The sequence below is a fragment of the Haliaeetus leucocephalus genome, unplaced genomic scaffold (genome assembly GCF_000737465.1).
Source record: "Haliaeetus leucocephalus isolate CR32 unplaced genomic scaffold, Haliaeetus_leucocephalus-4.0 Scaffold556, whole genome shotgun sequence".
Classification (NCBI taxonomy): domain Eukaryota; kingdom Metazoa; phylum Chordata; class Aves; order Accipitriformes; family Accipitridae; genus Haliaeetus; species Haliaeetus leucocephalus.
In genome coordinates this window covers 1,343,897-1,364,478 of record NW_010972992.1, presented here as the reverse complement: position 1 = coordinate 1,364,478, position 20,582 = coordinate 1,343,897, and the positions used below count along the sequence as shown (strand labels likewise).

The 20,582-nt window shown below is 43.6% G+C and overlaps 1 protein-coding gene across 8 annotated transcripts in view; it reads right to left on the bottom strand.

The window, feature by feature from the left end:
* The window catches only part of EIF4G3 (eukaryotic translation initiation factor 4 gamma, 3), a 105,097-nt gene that overhangs the window by 20,924 nt on the left and 63,591 nt on the right, over nt 1-20,582 (bottom strand). For 6 of the 8 annotated variants that reach the window (XR_774961.1, XM_010577195.1, XM_010577198.1 and 3 more), the window contains 10 exons: nt 17,014-17,102; nt 14,886-15,135; nt 12,109-12,266; nt 10,819-10,944; nt 9,590-9,700; nt 5,547-5,717; nt 4,339-4,536; nt 3,466-3,612; nt 2,936-3,172; nt 519-623 (listed from right to left, as the gene is read on the bottom strand). Coding sequence is in view for 6 of the 8 variants with exons in the window: in XM_010577195.1 (XP_010575497.1) it covers nt 519-623; nt 2,936-3,172; nt 3,466-3,612; nt 4,339-4,536; nt 5,547-5,717; nt 9,590-9,700; nt 10,819-10,944; nt 12,109-12,266; nt 14,886-15,135; nt 17,014-17,102 (1,592 nt within the window). In the remaining 2 variants the exon portion in view is untranslated. Of the gene's footprint in view, nt 1-518; nt 624-2,935; nt 3,173-3,465; nt 3,613-4,338; nt 4,537-5,546; nt 5,718-9,308; nt 9,423-9,589; nt 9,701-10,818; nt 10,945-12,108; nt 12,267-14,885; nt 15,136-17,013; nt 17,103-20,582 lie in introns of those variants that run through there. The other 2 variants (XM_010577196.1, XR_774962.1) reach the window with 2 other exon arrangements.

The window sequence follows — 20,582 nt, the reverse complement described above, 5'->3', positions numbered from 1 at the left end:
CTGCCATGAAGAATAGCCCTCACAGTTCTTACAGCCACACTATAACTGGTCCCCCTGACTTGTGGGGTACGCATCTCAGAGCACTTCAGTCCCATCAGCACGAGTAAGTGCTGGAAACGAAGATAGCAAAGCAGTGAGACTGACACAGAGCAGCACAGGGGATGTTGTGGGGAAAAACCACCCAAAACCTCTCCTGTGAAAAGAGCGCAGGCATATATTCTGCAGTGAGGCTGGACCAGCAGCATGAGAAGCCAGTGTGAGCATGTGTCTAACATTAAGCAGAACCAAAACACCTGACACAAGCAGTTCACCTGTCTACCAACCTTGGCCTTCATTAAGGCAAAATGGAGAGATTTCTTGTCTTTAAACAGCCAGACTTTTGGGATAAGAAGCACAGATCTCCCCCTAACGTCCCACTTCGGCTGTAAATACTTTAAATCCCTGCTCTCATGTGAGAGCTCTTCCAGCCTGGACATGAAAGGCAACATGCTCTTTTACTTACTTGAGTTGGTACCTACCAGCCTTAGGTCTATTACATCCTGAAGCATGAACCGAATCCTTGAAGATGTTTTCCTCTCTTTCACAATCTTCTCCATCTGATTAAAATACTGGTCCATGCGAGGCTACACAAGAGAAGCATCATCATCAATGCGTCTTGGAAGAAAATGAAAATATTCCCTCAGGTGGGGAGCCAGCAGGTTTTGTGTTACAGCATTTCTGTGCCAGAAACACATCTGGGGACCCAGAGCTGCTCTCTGGAGAAGTGAGTCTTGGTATCATATGCTCCCCCCAGGTTGGATTTGAGTGTGCACAGTGCAGGATGTGCAGAAAATGAGGCACAAGTCTGTGGGCACCTCCTCTGTTTAGCACATACTTTCTCTGCATTTTTAATTACTCAAATAATCTACACCCTCTGCATGTACATAATAAACTTGCCATCCATTAAAAAAACCCAAACAAACAGCAATGTGTTTTTTTTTCATGGTACACCTAAGCTGATCTACTGGCTAGCTGCCACCAGAAAGGGGAGTCCTGCTCTACCTCAGAGCTCTTCCTTTTCGTATCAGCATGCGTGCTCACCTCAGCCCAAGAAAAACTGGCTCAGGAAACTAAACGGGCATAAAACTAACCCTGCACACATCATTTCGATGCTTTACTTCCCTGAACTGTCTCAGTCGGGGTCAGAAGCACTGCTTCTCTCAGCAAGAAGCTGTTTAACGGGCTTAACTGTAGTATGAAATCCCACAAGCTCCTTTTCATCCAAGAAGTCATGATGTGATGGAATCCAAATCAGTTTGCACCAAGACATGAAATGGTATCATTAAAGAAGCCTCCATTACGTCTAAATGTGACTCGCCAGGCTCCAAAAAGCCTTTTTCACCCAAATGGGGGCTCTGGCTGTTTTAAACAAAAAGTTTCAGGGCAGTTTTATAAAATGTTTCCCACTCCCTTCTCTAAAAACTAGCTAAACCCTTTTCCTTAAACAAACAAGAAAAACCCTATTAAAGTTTGGTTCTGGCCTTGCCTTGGAAAGTTTCAGCTCTGAAAGTAAATGTTTCCAAAGTTAGGAATGACGGGGAAAATATTTAAAATGGACTTTGTCCAGAAGCTTTAATTATAACTATCACTAACACTTCAGCTTCAATAAAAACACATAATAAAACATCTACCCCATTAATAGAAAATAAATAAAGGATTCTCACTCAATCTTGATAGAAATAACAAATCACAAAGTCAGGACACGGGCACCTTCTCACAACGTGGGTAACACGACACCTGCAAGCACTTCCCTGCTGTGTGCACGCTCCATGCTACACAGTGCCACGGCTCGAGGTTGCAGAACCAGCCAGTGCACCAAAACGTCAGCTTTTACAGGGTTTCCATGCTCGCAAAGACCAAAACAGCATCCAGGACTCATCCAACATGACCTCAGTTACTGCTTAGAAGTCAGACCCTGTTTTCTTCCCAAAGCACATGGAGAAATTTAATCCCTGCTTCTGGCACTTTCAAACCTGCATCGATAATGCACATGTTGTGGCGTTAACAGTGTAACGTGTTTAGGCTGGGGGATTAGGGGTAAACTACACTGTTTTGGTCAATACTCTGCAAAACAGTTTGGGAAACTGTTTCCCCATAAGGATCAGGACTGATCTGCTGTGATCCCTGAAATCCAGTGCACTGAAAGGGAACTCCCTTCCCTGAGCAGCTGAAAACAATTAGCTCAGTTTGTTTCCAGAGCTGAGTCCGACTGATTTCTGGCAAAATCCTTGAATGCTTTTTCATCCCAACCCTGGCTTTTGCAAAGGAGAAGCAGATTGTCTGTGCCAAGAGAAGCTCATCAAGTGCGTAATGCTCTGTGTTACATATACATTTGTTGGAAAATCGGGAGGAGCATGCTGGAGCACTGCAGTTGCAAAACAGCCGCTTCATTCCAGCATAGCTGGAGACAATGATGACACAAAATAAATGCATCCACCAAGGTTCAGGTAGGGGTTTAAGCCAGTTAATGAGGATTTTTCTAGATTTAACCCAAACAATACATTCAGTGGCAGCTTTTGTAGGTAATATAAGCCTTCAGTGGTAAAGAAACAACCCTAAATCTTCATGTTTTGGAAACTACAAATAAGAGGTAAATTGGAAAAAGAAACCCATAGGATATGTTGTGCACTTTTAGACCGTGTGCTTAGATGAAATATTTGGAAACGACTAACAACCTGGAGAACACCATTGAAAATGATACAGACTCCATGAGAGAGGGGCAGAGAGGAGGGAGCAAGGCCAGGTTGTGATGAAACATCCACAGAAGAGTGGATGACTTCTCATGCTGTACAGAAATTCCTGAAGGAAAAAAAAAATCCTCAAATAAAAACACCCCACACCCATTTTTCCATCCCTGCCCAGAAAGCCTCATCTCTCACTCCCGGTCCTGCCCTACCTTTGCTTTCTCAAAGTCCAGGTCCTTGCCAATGGTAGTTAGCAGACGGCAAAGGCACTCGAGGGACTCCTCATCGTGGTTTTTCAGCAGCTTTACCACGCAGTCATGCATGATAGCCTCCGTCAGCATTTTCAGTTTAAAAAGCTCGCCAATGAATTTTATATTCCCAATGGATCTCCGTCGGGCTTTGTCCTTGGCCTCTTCTAGCTCGTCATGGAGCCGTGTCTTCTCCTCTGGCTGTAAAACAGAAAACCAGCTCTAAAAAACCACGTTCACAGAGCACAGAACTCTTCAAGAGATCCAGTTTTACATTTGTAGTTGCAAATGTCCCTATTTACTTTTTTTCTTCTAAAAAACAAAAAGAGGCTGGTATAAACCCACTAATCAAGGCAAATATTTTTTATTATACTCAGCCACAGTGACAGAATGAATCTCCTAACTTCAAAATTCCCCCCAAATCGACTGCCATCTTCAAAAGAGATCATTTGCAGAGGGAGCTCTGAGAATTTATGGGGAAAAATACCACTTACAGTGGTAGCAGCTTCCAGTTCTTTCTGCTTCTTTTCAAAGACATCGTCATCAGCCTTGTCCTTTTCAAATTCCTTCTGGCAGCGATTTAACAGCAACTTGCGGAAATTTACCGTGCTCCCAGGTTTGTCTGCCATGGGCACTTTCAGCTGCAGGAGAAGGAAGAAAAACATCAGCAGAAATATGACTAAACTCTACATACGAGCAAGGTTTCCTATAAGCCATCCATTACATTTTATTATGCACTTCATATTCAGCAACACAAGTCTGCAAGGCTATGACAGTTAAGCATCACGTCATGATTTCCAGTAGAGTTTTACATTTCATATGTAAAGTCGCACTCAAAACTTGGCTGACACCATCTCCGCCCAGAGACAGATTACATTTCCATTCACGGGATCCTTTAGAAAGACACGCTGCTTAAAAACACTCTTGTTATGTGCTGGAGACTCTGGAACCATGCTCCTTGGTTGCATGTCATGAAGGATCGGGGGGAGAAGGGAGTTACTTTGTCCCAAATTCACTCTCTGAAAACTAGCTGTCCGAAGCTTGGCTCGGCACCTTGGGCTCCGCTTTGAAACAAGATTAAAACTGAACTTTCCAAATGTGACTCATTGCATCTCGCAACCAGGCAGAGCAAAGTGTCCTCAACTCCAAACAATACATCACTCCAAGCAAAGCCCTCTACCTGCAGGCTGGGCCAACAAATGTGGAAGAAGAAATCTGTCATGTAAATTATCTTTATTTAAGTTCAGAGACTAACATTTAACTCTGCTCTTGCCGCATTTGTATTACTGCCAATGAGTTCATGGGGACAATGTGCAGAATATTCACCCATGCAGAGGAATTTCCCATTTGACTTTGGTGGCTCTTACCGTTACAAGACATCTGCACATGTTGGCATATGCCACCGAAAAGCTTGGTTCATCGATAGCCTTCTCGAAGACCAGGTCAATGACTCCTTTCAGCCTCTCTTCTGTATCTACTGTCAGGTCTGTCACTTGCTTCATGAGCTGATTGAACATCTGGGGAGTCAGCTTGTTCAAGATGCTTCTTACCTTGCGGAACAACTCCTAAACGACAGAAAAACTGTAAGTTTAAGCACAAATCAAACAGGTGGCTGTCAGGAACGAGCTAGGATGCATCTTAAAGATGAACGGAGAAATCCTATAGGAACTTCTAGGAAGTTGAGTTACACACAGACACATATTTGTGCACAGTCCAGCTCCAGTCCTAACTCAGCTACTGGCTACCAAAGACCAAGGCTGTGGGGCAGGATTTCTGGAAACGCCCAAGTGTTTTTTTCAAGTGTGATACAGGCACAAAGCCCTTGCTGTCACCCACTGAAATAATCTGCTTGATATCAGTTTAGCCATGAGATATCAATTAACAGGGAGTGGCCGCCTCCTCTCTCAACCAGAGGTAATCAACTTCTATATTTACTTTAAGACACTTTTTCTTCCCCCTATGCAGAATGATAATTAGGTCAACAACGCTGCCATTGCCCCGAGAACAGAATTCCAGTGTCCTTCAAGACTATCCCAACTTATCCTACAAATTACAAGTTTGACCACCAGGCAAACACCTCCACCCAGAGTGGCTGCCCCTCAGAGGAGAGGAGGGAGAGAAAGACACAGAGAAAACTTCAGAGATGGCACTGTTGAGCTGGGCAGGACGAACTGAGGGAATTTTACAGAGGAACCGCAGTCTTGCTGAGGTTCAGTGCAGAAACGTGGTCTAAAAGGGGATGAAAAGCAAGTTCTGTGCTAGAAGTTTGAGGTTGTTTGCTTTACAGTGGAGACAGAAATATTCTAGTAAAATAGCAATAGAAAAACAATCCTGGAAGAGAGGTAGTAGGTTGTCTGGTGTTTCCTATTTAGACTAGCTTAGTATACAGGATTGCCATTTGAACTCCAGGTCAAGAATAAACACATGAAAAAAAAAAAATCAAGGTAGGGGAAAGCTATGATTCAAACTGGAATTCATTGCCCTTTTTTACTGTCTTACACAACAGCAAAGGCAAATTATCATCCTCCTTCTGTTACAGACTGCTGTACTCAGAAATGCTTGCTAACGCTCTCACCTGGGTTTTGACGTTTTCTGGGTCCTCGGTTTGGTTTTCTCTCTTCAGGCTTGGCTTCCAGGCATTCTCTGCCTTCTTCAGGTGGACATCCTCCTTCACACACACAGTGATGATCTTTCTGGGCTCTCTCCTCTGGCCTGGCTGAGATCTCCTCGGTCCAACATTCAACAACTAGGACAAAAACATTCCTTGTTATATCCCGTTTTAAACTCACATCTTGATAAAACACTCCAGGGCACATGCCAACACCCACTGATGGCAACACTGACAATCATCAACTCCTAGGACTTTGAGGACTCCCTCCAACCCAACACACTGGTCCAGGTTGGCCAGAGGGAACATGAAGACACCAAACACATTTCTCTCGGGCAGCTTTTCCCAAAACAGATATGGGATGACCACTGCCTACGCGCATCGACGATGCTCTGGATGTCGCTTAAGCACTGCAGAACTGAACCTGACTGACCAAAACGGTCTCTTGAAAGCCAGAAACTGCCTAATTGAGGCACTGTAGCAAAGGCATATTTAAGGATTAAATCGGTCCTTACAGGTGTATTTCAAACGTGCCATCCCAAGCAATTAGATAATGATAAATTAGCAGCTCTGCCAAAACGATTAAGTTTTTACTGGAGATTGCTTCAAACAGAGCCATTTGAGACAAGAATTATATAAACCACACTGAATGGAGCATCAGTGCAGCTCCTGCATTGTAGAAATACAGATCCTAACAGATGTGGGTCAAACTCTTTGTAGTTTCACAGAAGAAAGGGAAACACGGTACTTTGTTTGAAACAGCATCAAGTGCCTCTCTGCAATCCTGTATAACATGGTGCTCCTCCCAGTCAAATCAGGTATGAAAACTGCCCAAACTGGGGAGTTTTTCATCAGTTGTACAAGTGATAGGGCACGAGACACCCCCAAACTCCTTCTTCATCATCTGGGAGCTTCTGATTAAGGACTAAATGTAATAAATGCTGTCATGAGGTTATTCTTCCCCTGCACTCTTTCATATTTCCAAACTCATTTATTAGAAATGCCCAACCTCAACATAAAAATTAGTGCAGCAACAAAACTCCATTATCAAACCCTGTTACTTTCCACAGAAGTAATTAATCTCTTCAGTGGACAGTAAGCAACCTCCACATGAAGGATAAGCCATTTAAAACATTTCTTTGTTCAACAAAGGGATTCAATGAGCACCAGAAAGGCAAAACCATCTCAGTTATTCAAACAGCTTCACTGAATACAAGAGGAAAGAGCTCTTAGCTGGTGCCTCTTATGTCATGTATCAGCCCCAAATCTGGTTTTGCACTATTAAAAACCAAAATCCTCCTTAAAGGCAGGAGCTTGTATCTGCGGTTTGAAAGGCTTGGCTTTGACAATGTAAATGTGTGCCGCCAATGAAAGCAAATGAACATAATCACCGCCACTGCTGGAGTTCTCGTTTGGGCTTCATTATGGAATAACAGCAACAGAGTAAGATGTTGTCAAAAGACAATGACCTCATGCCGTGATGCACTTTGTATGCCTAGGCTATGCATGGACAAGGGCTACGTGGCGCAGCGTGTTAGCATGCTGCCCCACCACCTACAAAGACCTGCGTTCAGATCCCACTGGCACACGCAGAAATAATCCATCAGATCATTCAAAGTTTTCTGGGCGCAAGCTGTAATTGTAACGCAACCGCACGAGTCGATCACTCCCAAGAAGTCAACAGTGGAACAAGACAGCAAGAATGGGCAGCCTTCACAATGCTTTTGTGTGTTAAGATACCTTCCTAAAACAGTTGTCAATCCCTCCCTATGACCCCTCTCTGCTCCCACTCAGCCCTTGGTTGACAGACACAGCAAAGTCTGCTCTGTAGCCCTGCGTTGAGACATCCACCTCTGTTTTTATGCAATTTCACACAGTTTTGCTGCCCAGGTTCTAACCACGCAGCAAACGTATGGCTGTGGAAAGAAGAAACTTCCCTCCAGCTGAAAAAACAGACAATAATGCAACAGAAAACCAACTGGTTTCAGCCACGCGCACTAGACCTCATCAAACAGCTCCTTGCCCATGGAAAGCTTGGTAATCAGAGCCAGACTGGCAGCGTGCCCTGAAAATCAAGCGTTTGGGCTCGTTTCTCCCAGGAACACGGGCAAGGTAACCTGTGGCCACCCCATCTCTCTTGCACAGAGGCAGCTCTGGTCTGAAGGATCTTCCAACCGCAGCTGGGCTGGTAACGTGTGAGGACAGAGCCGCAGAGCCATGGTGCTTCCTCGGGTATGGGTCCATGCAAAGCCAAAACGCTGGCTTTTAGAGCAAACGCAACCCCCTGAAGGGGGTGACTATCTCCCTTGCAGAACTGATGGATGCAAGGAGCACTTGTGCATCTCTTGAATATCAGCATGCTACATGTCACAGCCTCCTCAAATCTGGCTGCCTTCGAGACCAGACCTTTAAGTGCATTAACAGAACAAAGACTTTCTTTAAGACTGTATTTTTTTAATATCTGTGAATAAACTTGGTTCAAACTGTTTGATTAGGTTTTAAAAGCAGTGAACAGAAGCATCCTTTGCACGTCTCATAAAATAATATATGGATCAAACTTTTAATAGAAAAAAAATCTGTGGTTTTTTGGTTCCAAATTTGTGAAGTGACAAGTTAAAGAGGTGCTTGAGCTTATGTCCAGCCTCCTTTTTGTAAGCCAGTCCAAGTAAATAATAATGGTTCTGTAGTACCTGCGATTACAGCGCTACAACTTGCACTGAAATAATATTTTCCACCAAAGGCACGGAGAAGTGCTTACCAGATGTTACTACATTAAATCTGAAGTACCTGTCTTCCGGATGAAGGGGGGGTGGGGGGAGGGGAAGGAAAGCAGAAAGAAACAGGGACAAGCCTCCTGCAGAGGAGCCAAAAACTCACAGCAACAGAATATGACCTGGTGCTCTCCCTCACGGTCCACTTCCACTCTTTGGACACAAGTCATGGTAACGTTTTAAAAAACATCCAAGAAAATAAAGAACTGCTTCTCCCTCTACAACAGGCTTCAAATGCAGAAGGCGAAATCGAGGTTAGATGCTAGAAGTGATTCTGCCTTCCAGGGAAGCACAAGAACTGAAGTGACTCAAGTTTCCATCACCTCTCAGGAAGGATAAAAGCAGATGCATTCTGCCTCAGCATCCAGGGATGGACCAGTCCTCTCCAACCCTATTTCTCTGTGTTTGCATCTCATTACTCGCTGCACTCATCTAACTTCTTGTCTACATCAAAAAGTATTTTGTTCCTGTGTAATTACACCCCTTGTGTTGTTTGATGCGACATTTGTTAGTTCTAAAAACAATCATACAACACGTTTAAGCAAAAAGAAGGCAATAAAGACAAAAGCCGAGGAAGCAAAATAAAAGACTCTTAACGTGCCAAAAGCTTGTTAGCACTGAGCTGCTAGACATTATTTCAAGGGCAAGGAATAGGCAGTGGGGTTTAATGGTTTATGGGCATGGCCTGTGTAGAGGTGGAATGACCGAGTGGACAGACAGCGCACACGCAGATTTTTGCCATGCTTTACGAGAAGATAACGTCTGATTTTGCTCGGGGCTGCAAACCCTCTCATCCTATAACCACCGACGTCACAGGACAGCAGAGCTTGTTAAATAACGTTACCTTCCAACCCTCCTCGAGAAAAACGCAAAGAAAGGCTCTACTCTGTAAAGGCGCAAATGTAAGATGTATGTTATGTGCTGAATGCTCCAAATGAACGGGGTAAGCGGGACTTACCTTTTCTCCCCCTTTCCACAGGTCTGCAAAGTGCAGACCCCTCGCGGATCCCGCTCAGGCCAACGTCCCAGCATGCCCTCAGCTGGTGATGTCCCACCCACCACTGAAGACTGCCTAGAGGGGTACAATGCAAGTCTTGTTTCGTTTTTTTTTTAAACAATGTTGCACCTTTTTGTAAAGTTTTCTGCCAGTCTTTCTTTATCAACAGTGGGCGTTAGGGAAAAAGACAACTCTACAAAAAGGTGCAAAGACTGGGGAGGAGAGGGGGGGATTTGGCTTACCCCTATTGGCAGGTTCCTCAATGGTGGGTGAGGCGAGACCAAGAGAGGGCATGCTGGGGAACCGCACCGAGCCAGGGAAGGCAATCCAGGGTTGCTCTGCACTTTGCAGGCCTGCGGAAAGAGAAAGAGCGACAGGGACGTTACCAAGATGCCAAGAGGCTCGAGACATTCAGCGCACGAAAGGAGAGAAAGCGCCGGAGTACAGCCTGCAAGTCCTAAATATAGGAAGCGGTGTCGACCTCAAACAGCTTCGAGGTTTCGGGACTGGGCGGTGCTCCGAGAGAAACTGCGGCACCGAAGCTACTCCAAGACATGAATGCGCACCCCAGAACTGAGGCACCAGCCACAAGACCGCTCTCAAACCAGAAATATTACATCAACTCAAAATCGCCGGGTTTGACTCTAAGCCTCCTGGAAATCTGCACGCTTGGAAGTCAAGGTTATTCAGTGAACTCTTCTGAAACCAGCAGTTTTGAAAGATAAACGATGGCTATGTTATTAAATGTATCTAGATGGATACATTGGATGTAGCTTGATAGATAGATGAAAAAAATCAATGACTGCACCTAATGGAGGCAGCCTCCATCCTCAGCTGCAGCTGACTGGGTGGCACCGTGCTGGGGGCACCTGCACCCCAAGAACAAGGGACGGCAAAGGCAAGAAGGAAAAATTCGGAAAGGGATTTCAGAGTTTGGGCAAAGCCAGACACAGGGAAAAGGAGGTGAAAGGAAAGCAGAGGAAAAGACAGGAAAACAAGGAATGAAGTGACCGAAGCAAAGCAACATGTAGAAGCATAGAGAAAGCAAGAACATACACAGGTGCTGTGCATACTCTTTTTTTTTGGTTAGTAAAATCCATTTGCCCTATTGGCACGTTTTATAAGATAGACTCCTATGATGACACACACTGACGCCGGGTTGTTGTACAAGAAATATGCATTCGCACACATGTGACTGCCAGGTCCTCAGCGTGGAAACATGTTTCCATGCCTCTCGCACAGGAGAAAGGGGAGGGAGATCAAATCCATTTAAGACCAATACATACCAGTTAAAAACATCCACAACGTTTTTCTAATTTGCCTAAATTTTGACAGCCAAGAAAACATCACCCTTGCATTCATCCTGACAAAACCAGAACCACTGGAGCATCGGAAGAGGCCAAAAAGCGTGAGGATGGACTTCATCGGTGTTAAGGCCAGTTTTTAAATTAGCAAGTTGGGGTAAACTCACACTTCCAGGTACGTTTCTTCCACCGGAGGTTTGCCTTCCAAAATCAGCAAAGGCTGGCGTGAAGTCTGGTCCTCGAGGCAGTATCCGAGGGTCCAGAGTTCTCAGTGGCAATTTCGGCTGATTGACCTGCATCATGGAGCAGAACAAACAAACAGGATCTGTTCAGCAGGTGCTGCAGCTACCAAAGTTCATGCAAGTCCACAGACAATCTCTGCTAAACTGCAATATTTATATTTTATATCCAAATTAATGCTTTCAACAAACCGTGCACGTTTTATGCATCCATGCTTACACTAAAAATACGCATTTAATTTTAAATACATCTTCTGCAGGTGACTATTGAGGAAATAGGTGGAGTTCAGAAACATTTCAAGGCTGAGCATGGCTTATGGAGGATAAAATTATGGCGACACAGGCCCATCTTCTGCAAAATGAATGTGATAGTCTTGGTTTAGGATCACAAAACTGCCACCTTCCCTCAAACAAATGTCTTTTGTGTTAACAAGACAGATGGCCAACTGAGCAAAGACAGCTCAAAAGCAGACAGAGCAGTGAGAAGCAATCACAGAGAACTAGTAGGTGGATGAAACCATTTTGGGAACAAAGCTGCGTTTTACAATTTGTCTGGGTATGAAATTCAGAGTGGAAATGTTTCTGCACGTGAGGATCGCCTATATACTGATCTGTGCTTGAATTTTAAGAGTGAGTCTGTAGTGGTTACATCAAAATCAATGAACTACATAGTTCTAACTGAGGTGAGAACAAGGTCTTGGTGTCACCACTTCAGAAGTAACAAGTATTTCAATAAGTGCAGACATACAGCAGAGAAAATCACACCTGTAATAAGGCTGGATAGAATAAACTTCTTGAGATTTGAGGTTTTAAAGATCTTTTATTAGATCAGCTCATAAATAGTGACACAACTGTTTCAGACCAAAAAAAGAGTTTGCCCAAAAGCTTGCCTATGCTTTCTACCCATAGAATTGATCTAATAAAAGACACTGCCTCTCTGTTCAGTCTTGCTTTGCTTATATCCTTAGGTCTTCATGGCTGTATCATTTTAAATTTTAGTAACAACCCGGTAGAACTTAATCCAGATAGAGACCATTAAAAACGCATCAGTTTTTAAATCATCTGTGCACATTCATCAGGCACCAACGCCTCTGAGGAATTTTGTGATATGGCATCAGCCAAATTATTTCCCCTTCCCAACAGAAGTCTGCATCAAAACGGTGCAGGAATAAAGCATGCATTAAGGATCTTTATTTATAATAAAAAATTTGCACGCACCTGTTTTATCGGCTCTCCTCTCACCTTGTCGAGAACCACGTCACTTATGGGAGGCAGCCCCTCCGGCTTTTGGATACAAGCAGGCATGAACTGGAAATCCAGGAGGAACTCCCTGTCATACTGCTTCTTCCCCTCTGGGTCCAGGGGCTTCCACTGCTCTATAAGGAGAGAAGGTGCCTGAGATTCATAGGTAACAAAAACCTCCACTCTCCCAGATGTGTTTCTGGTAAAACCAAATGGAAGAGAATGCAACAGCTGCCTGGGAAATTTTAATTTATTTTAATTTTGAAGGCAGTGAGGACAGGAATACACATTGCATTAAAGGAACATAAACAATGGGGAGCATATAGCCAACTCCAGCAGCAACCACAAAAAGAACTAGTCACTAATTCCAGTTTTAACACAAGTCATCTCATTTTAACTCTGAATTTAGCACGCTCGTGTGATAGGACTAAAAAGGGACGATTTCCAGTTTCTGTGTGAAAAAGCAAAGTTAAAGCAGCTGGTTTTGTGTAACACAGCAATAAATGCAGAGCTGAAGAGAGGAGAGCACCGCACAGAACAAAAATATCCTTTGAAAATGTGAAAACACCAAGTCTTTAACAACCCACACTGGAGATAACAGTGGGAACAAAAAGAAAACACACAATCACAAGCCACGCTTTAAAAATTACAACTTTTCACCCATTTTTTCAGAGGGCTTTCTGGGCAAGAGAACTGTGGTGGAAAGGACCTTGCCTGATGCAAATCAAAATATAAACCTACAGCCATTTCAGCGCAAGGAAAATTAGCATCTGGTAGCCTAGAGACAGGATTTTCTTTGCCAGCCACACAGTTTGTTTGAAGTTAGGAATGAAAACGTGGACTTGCTCAGCAGCCAGGCTGACTAGTCAGGCCCCTAAGCGGGCGGCACGTTTTTATCTGAAGGAAAACATCTGTACGAGATGCCACCTTTGTATTTCACTGATGCCAAATGGCATTGCTTTCCATTTATCCAGCCGTTTAGGTTCACTGTTAAGGTATTCTATTATTTCTTTATTTCAGTCCCTAATCACTGGCTTTAGGTCTCTGGGTTCTCACCATCCTCATCCCCACAGAGGCCACGAACAGGAACTTATTTCAAGTGATGGATTTTAATATTGGAAAAGAAAATGTACAAAAATAATTACAATTTTTAGCTCTTTGCACAGTTTTGCTCCTAAAGAGCTTTGGGATAAAGGGGTACAGAAAATGGTTTGGCTGGCTAGCTGCATCCCAGCCAGAATTTCCAGTCAGCTGCCTATCCACTGTGCCACCACCCTCCATTTATCATGGAAAAGTACCGACAGCAACAAGAAACAGTTTATATGTAGTCATCTCCTCCTGGAAAGATCTTAATAAGCTGTTTTAAGGTGAAAAGCAGCTGGGCAGCATCACAGGCAGGCTTCCTGGATCCCCAACAAGGGGAGAGACTGGGATGTAACACACGATTCCTCCTATGGTCAACCAAAAGGCAAAAATCCCCCTTTTTAGAAAGGGCAGAGCTGAAATCGAGGATTATTGCACCAAGTGGCTACGTCTGCTTCACAGCAGACAAGTCAGATGCGTGTTGCTTTCCAAGGGATCGATCCAACCCCTCCAGCTGAGTGAAAGGACATCCAGAGCCGACTGGGATCATTCTGACTGCAGCGAGTGTTTCGGAGAGACAGCTGATGAATTATGGATTAACTTCAAGATGTGCTTAACTAATGAACTGGTAAGCTACCATAAGTGTGTGGTAAACTATCAAGAGGCCTCTACATTTTCTCCTAATGATACAATAGCACCAAATTAATAAAAGAAAAGCAACTCAGGTCTTAGTCAGAACAAAGCAGTGCTGAAATAGCAACCACAGTGTAATCACTTAACAGCGGTGCTCCTTCCCAATACTTTGTCTAGGCTTTCACAGTCCTTCCTTATCTTGTTTTATACTCTTTAATTTCTGAGCTCTTAAGAAAATGACTAATTTATTTTGAGAGAGCTTCACCTGAAAAAGAAATGGCTCAAAAATTAGTAGCAACCGAGAAGTAAGTTGGTCTCAAGGTCTCTTAATGGGGTGAATTAATAGAAGTTCAGGTCTACAAATTAAATACCTTAATAAATAACAAAAACACCCCTTAAGGAATACTACATCCAGTGCTAAGCAGCAACGAAATGACTGTATCCTGTGAGCCTGCACTTGAATTATTTTATCAAAAGAACTGCATGCTCACAGTTCAATAGCAGAGCCTGGACTGAAAACCACATACTGTTTCTTTTCTTTTCCTTACTCTTCTAGAAACCTGAAGATCTATGCAACTGTTTAGGCAGGAAATTAAATCTGTATAAACTCACATACTCATATTTAGGACCCAATCGGAACTTTCAAATCTCTTATTTAAGAAGTATGTCCACTTATATGGAATTTCTTGGATCGTCCTCAGCTGTCGATCGCAGGGGAACCAATTCGCCGCCTTTTCCACTGTGCCGCAACCAACATCCACACGTGCAATAAATTCAAGGAATCTGGGATTTTCTCTTCTCTTCATTACCACCAGCAAGAGAAAAACAACTTTCCTCTCGTGCTCCCCAGAAGGTCTCTCTGAGCCCACTGGTTAGTGGATCCTGGTGGAATCTGACATGGTGAAATGCCGTACTCCCTTCCAGCCCCACTGGAAACATCCTTCCTTCCGCAGGGACGATGCACAGGGTGTTAGCAGCTCTTAAAGGAGGGAGGCAGAAAACTAAGTGAACATGCAAGAGTCTGAAACAGGATTTACCTGGTTTATACTGGTACACTGGCCCTTCACTGGAGCTCTCTGTGAAGCCTGAGTTTGCATCAGTTCCTTCTCCCTCTGAAACACTCTCGGCACCATTCCGGACAGGTTCTGCTTCCTGCTCTCCATTTTCTTCCACAGGTTTCACTTTTTTAAGCTCAGAGGGGTCTCTCTCCAGTTGAAACCCATGGCTCATTTTCTCCTGTTCAGATTCAAGTACTTTGTCACCTGAAAGTTCCTCTTCTACTTTAGGCTGAAGCAACAGATGGAAACACAGAGGTTACGTTAAAAACACCCTGCCAAAATTCGAAGCACACGAAACGGCTCTTCATTTATTCATACAGCATTTTTGCACGTAGCAGGAATACATATGCATCTTAAACAGCGATATGGAACAACATACAGAACAGCCAGATGATTTATCAGTTTGTTCCCGGAGATAACCAACTGATATTTAACAGTGCAACTGGAAAGGCTTAGCATTGCCTGTGAAAAACCCAGGAGCTATTGGGATCGGATGGAAGGAACTGTTAAGCCCTATAGCACAACAGCCATGAGCAATCTCAGCCTGGAAAGGCAACCTCGCTCTTCTCCTCTCCTGCAGCTCACCAGCCACCTTAAAGGGCACGCCACGCTCATTTTGGGGGGATCCTTCCTTTAAATGTATGCTGCTAATTGCAGCGGATCCCGATAAAGAAGGTAATGTGACATACAGCCACAATTTCAGCATCTCAGTTTCAGGAAAAGCATTAATAGTATCCCTGGCTGTTAATTTTAGAGCTCTCCAAGGACACAGCCTTATTCTGCATTCAGACAGAGGCGGTGTTAGGAACACACTTCTCCTGGGAGAAACTCCAACACGCCTAAGCATTAAACAAAGGAAAGACTTAATTGAGGATGCTCCGGGAGAGGCTTTCAATCCTTTTGCCTCCCTACCTGAGTGCATTGCACCCTAAAATGCTTTTTGCAGATTTTTTAAGGGAATACTCTGAAAAATTAACATCAGTGAAAACACAGAGTGGTCCAGGAGACAAGACTCCTCCAATAAATAATGAAGAAAACGTACAGAGAGCATAAACTTGCTGGCACAGCCCCAGCGACATCCTTCGCTCGCTGGCTTGAAAACGAGCACAGGGATGCTTTTAATTTCCTTGGATTACCCAATCATCAGCTTTTCCATTGCGCACAGACCAGCTGTCGCAGTGTGATACCTTGCACGTGAGCATTTTAAGCATCTATTCCCCCACAAACAGAGGGGAAAGCACTTATATACCATTTGGAATGTGTAAATGAGCCTATCTGCTGCGAATGCTTGCTTCTACAAAGGATGAAGTACGGTCCACTAGACTAAAGATTTACTCTGCAGCAACATGTTTTTATAGCGGAAAGGTTCAACGATGTTTGTGGTGAGGGAAAGTTGTGGAGGAAATAGCAGAGGAATAATAATAAAACAAAAATTCAGAGCGAAGAAGCAACGCTTCTCTGCCTGACATCTGGACGACATCAGGTTTTATATATGCACAGGGCAGTCTGAATTTTTACATTTTTACTCTCTTACCCCCTCTGTGATCTATTCTAACCCCAATTTTACCCAAGACATTAAACAAAGAGGTTCCTCCTGCAATATCCCTACCAGAATGGCAGCAAGGGAGATTTTCTTTACTCATCTAATTACTGTGGAGGTGGTTTTGCCTGAAAACTTCAGCGTTGTCCTTTCCCAGCTTCTCCATCAGGTGGTCATCAGGAAAACTAACCTTCGGCCGTGACATCACAGTGACATCACTGTGCAGCAGAACTACCTGCTAAATGTCACTGTAGTGGCCTGGGACCCAAATGGGGTAGCGCTAAGGGATTTAAACCCACTTTTAGCTCATCCTTCGTTGGAAGGACAGCAGTTACATGTTCCTGAATGGTGGGAGTCGTTAAATTAGGCCAGAAGGAAGAAAACTGAAGAGCTTCAACAGGGAACAGACTAAAATGCTGGGGAATATCACAGTTCCACACCCCCCTCCCCAAAAGTCTGCTCTGGATCCTTGCAGGACAACTAGGAAGCAATGTGTCTAAAATACAGTTTAAACAGAGCAACTTCATCATTAAATTTGGATAAAGCAATACTGTGGTTCCCTCTTACCTCTGTTTCCGCCTCTATCACCTCCTCAGTGGCTTGGGTCCGGTCTTTTGGTTTCTTCCACGTCTTTGGTGCAGTTACAGCTGTTTGGGCTGCAATATAAGTGTACATCTATTACAACACTAAATTATACGGAGCAAATTTGTCCGTGGGTGATGCACTTCCCTCTCACGTGCTGGTTTTACATACAGGAAAATGAAGCAGTTCCAGCCTTGCGGAGGATTCAGCTTCATATTACCACTTTTTGTTTCAATGTGGTAATAACACAATTGTTAGTGTGACATTAAAACACGGTAATTGTTTTACAAGTTGCTCATTCAAGCTCGAAATGGTACTTGTGATAGCAAGGAGTTTATTACCAACAGTATAAGGATCACGCAGGGCAAAAGAAAACCTTCAGAAACTGAATTTTTTTGAAAGATCAAGAATTGGATAGGAGTGAAGGTTGTTCTCAACATATTTTTCGCAAGAAATATTACAAGAATTAACCATCATCTGGACTATAACCATTGACAGGCCGAAAATTCCAGTATCTCATCCAAAAGGACAATTCCTCCAATCTTGCAGCACTGCTGGCTCTTCTGAGCTGGATTTACATTTCAATTTAAAAGCAGGTTAACAACTCCACCATTCATTAATTTCCCTGGCCAACCAATTCAAAGAAAACACCATATAATATTTCTAAGATCAGCAGTGATTTACTCTAATCACTTTTTAGCCCCCCAAAGGGTAAAAGAAACCACACAATATATTAAGAGGAGACAAAACCATTAATCCAATATGCTCATAATTTGTTGCAAGTGCTACCAGCTTAAATTCTGATACTAGGCACATATGCATATTTAACACAGAGCATAAACAGAATTGATTTCATGATTGAAGTTTACTGCAAACAGATTTCCAGCTCGAGCCTTTGGTTTCTAACAGATACTACAGAAAAAAACCACAGTGCGCATTTCTTTTATCACAATAAAATACAATTTTGAAAGGCTCTTCAACTACAGATAAATGAAAAGAGTGTTAATAATGGCCTACTTTGTTCCTATGGGCAAAGAGGAAACTGGATTTGTTATGTTCCCACTGCCCCAAAAGATATGTAGGAGCCTCAGCGGCTTCTTAACAGCGTTCCTCTGTTTGGAGAGTGACTATGGACTTGCAGAAACACTGCGGGCTGTAGAAATCACGACACTCAGTACACTAGCCCCAACCCAAAGTGCAACAGGAGCTATCATTGCCGGTAACAAGATTTTTATCTTCATGCTAAACACCACAAAAGTAAACGTTAGTTAAAAAAAAAAAAAGTAGTCTAATTCAAATATTCAAACATCCTCTGGTCATTCACAGAACTCATGGTTCATGGAAGAGCTGGAAAAAATCATCCAAGTCTCCCAAACTCCAAGTCCCACACGCCTCATCCATCCCAGCACTCTACAGAGAAACTTTAAGCTTTAAGAGCAGGGCAGAGCCCCAGCAGTAACCCTGAATTTCCTGGGGCTCAAAGGAGAGTAGAGAAACGGCCAAGCAGACATGGATTGCAAAATGGCTTTGCCTTACGCAACTGGGGATTAGCTTTTATTACTGCTAACAGAAGTTCGCTGTACCCTCGCAAGAATAGCTGAGTTATTCTCACCGCCTTGGGGTGAAATAGGGGTTGGGTAAGGACCAGGTGTCCACACAGGTGGTAATTTCTGTGATTTAGCAAAGCATGGACCTAACTGAGGCTCCACAGTTCCCTCCACCACAAAATCTGCTAAAATTTAGTGAAAATTCAGTGCTTTTCAGAAGTCAACCTGCTGTTTTAAGGCTGGACATCAAGCCCCACTGCCAAGACACTATGCCTTCTTGTTTGGTGATGTCAATTCCACACTTTGGGGGGATTTCTTCAAGGAGGGGGTCACATCTGCACAGTAATGACCTAAATACTGCCATAACCAAGTAATTTAATTGATTAACCCCAAAGTTTTTAATTTTACAGAACTTCACTCCACTCAAGCTCAAACTACACTATGGAAAACATCCATGGTGTAAACGTTTCATTTCTAAATGCACAGAAATAAACTCAGGGTCATGGATTTGGAGTCGGCAAAGGTTTGGGGTGTTTCCTTCCCCAGCTGTCAGGATGCCAACATTAGTGCTTCTCAATAATGCATTTTTTTCACCTTTTTTGGGGGCAAAAGCAAGCTACATAGAGGATGCGATCCTGCCGAGCCTCCTGAACCAGTCTCGCAGCTTTTGCCTTGTTTTAATCGTGCAGATCCTTTTCCTGCTTTGGGGCTCCCCTGCATGAGGATGCTTGGCAGGACGCTTGCCTTTGATCCAAAGACACGGCAGCAGCCTTCGCTTAGCCCTGCAGTTTTGCAGCCTGTAACTCCATACTAACACCCAGCCGTATTTCAGAGCTGACTGGGGTACGCCGGCAAGATCTCCAGAGACGTTGCTCAATTTTTCCCCTCTTAAAATAGCAGACATCAGATTTTTTTTCTCTTGAGTTCTCATTTCTACTACAGGAACTGACTCAATAGGAGAATTTATGCTAGTGTATGCTCAGAAAATTGAAGTGAGTTTAGATGCCAACTCTCCCAAACCCAAAACCCAACCAGGACAACCGCGCTATCTGAAAATTGAGTTTCAGCTGTGAGGCACAACGTGAGCCATGTTGAAACCAAAAGGTAACATGTCTAGTTTGGCTGTCGGCAAGGGAGGTCTCCTGACACTTCTGGTCTTTCTCTCAATTTTCCTGTCCCCTCAAATTAAGCATTTTGCATGCACACCAATAATCAAATTTGTTCTCAAATGGAGGTTCATTTTTGCCTGCAGTCACACATTTCCAGAGCTTGTTTTCAGTCCTCTTTGACACGTTAGGTGGCAATTTTGTTCCATTGGAGAAGGGACACCCGCAGACCCAGCATACTGCTGCTTAACCAACACCGTGAGCTCTTTGTTTATCACTGCTTACAAAAATAAGAGCAGTAACAGGAGTGACAATACTGATCTACATTAGGACTGGAAAGATTAACAAAATCCTTATTTCCATACTATCCCGGACATCACTACGGGTGATAATATCACCACTGGAGAAATCTGCTCAGCAGACCCTAACGCCACCTCAACCCATTTCTCCAGCTACATCATGTTCTTCAGTGGAACATCTTTCTGCAGGCAATACCCACCCCAGCAAGTCCACAACCCATCAAGCCAGAGAGAGAAAGCAGCCTCCTCTCTGATGCGGGTGCCAACTGCTAAGCATAAATTAATACCAGCTCTTATGTTTTTATTTTTTTAGCCAATGTGCCATTAAAAACCAAAGCAAAGACTCACCATCGCCTTACAGCTCATGGGAAAGAAAATATATTCCAGTGGGCTATGGCAGCAAATCAAGAAAAAGGCGATACCTGATTTATGTTTCCGGCTCTTTGGCTTTGGGTGCTGGAGATATTTCTCCCAAGATATTTCCAGTTACTGCCCCAAATTGCTTGTTAGAGCCTCCACAGCTAAGAAACCCAGGGACTTGCAGTCAGTTGGGCTACTTTATATTGAAATACGTCTCATAAATTAGCTCTGCAAGAAACAGC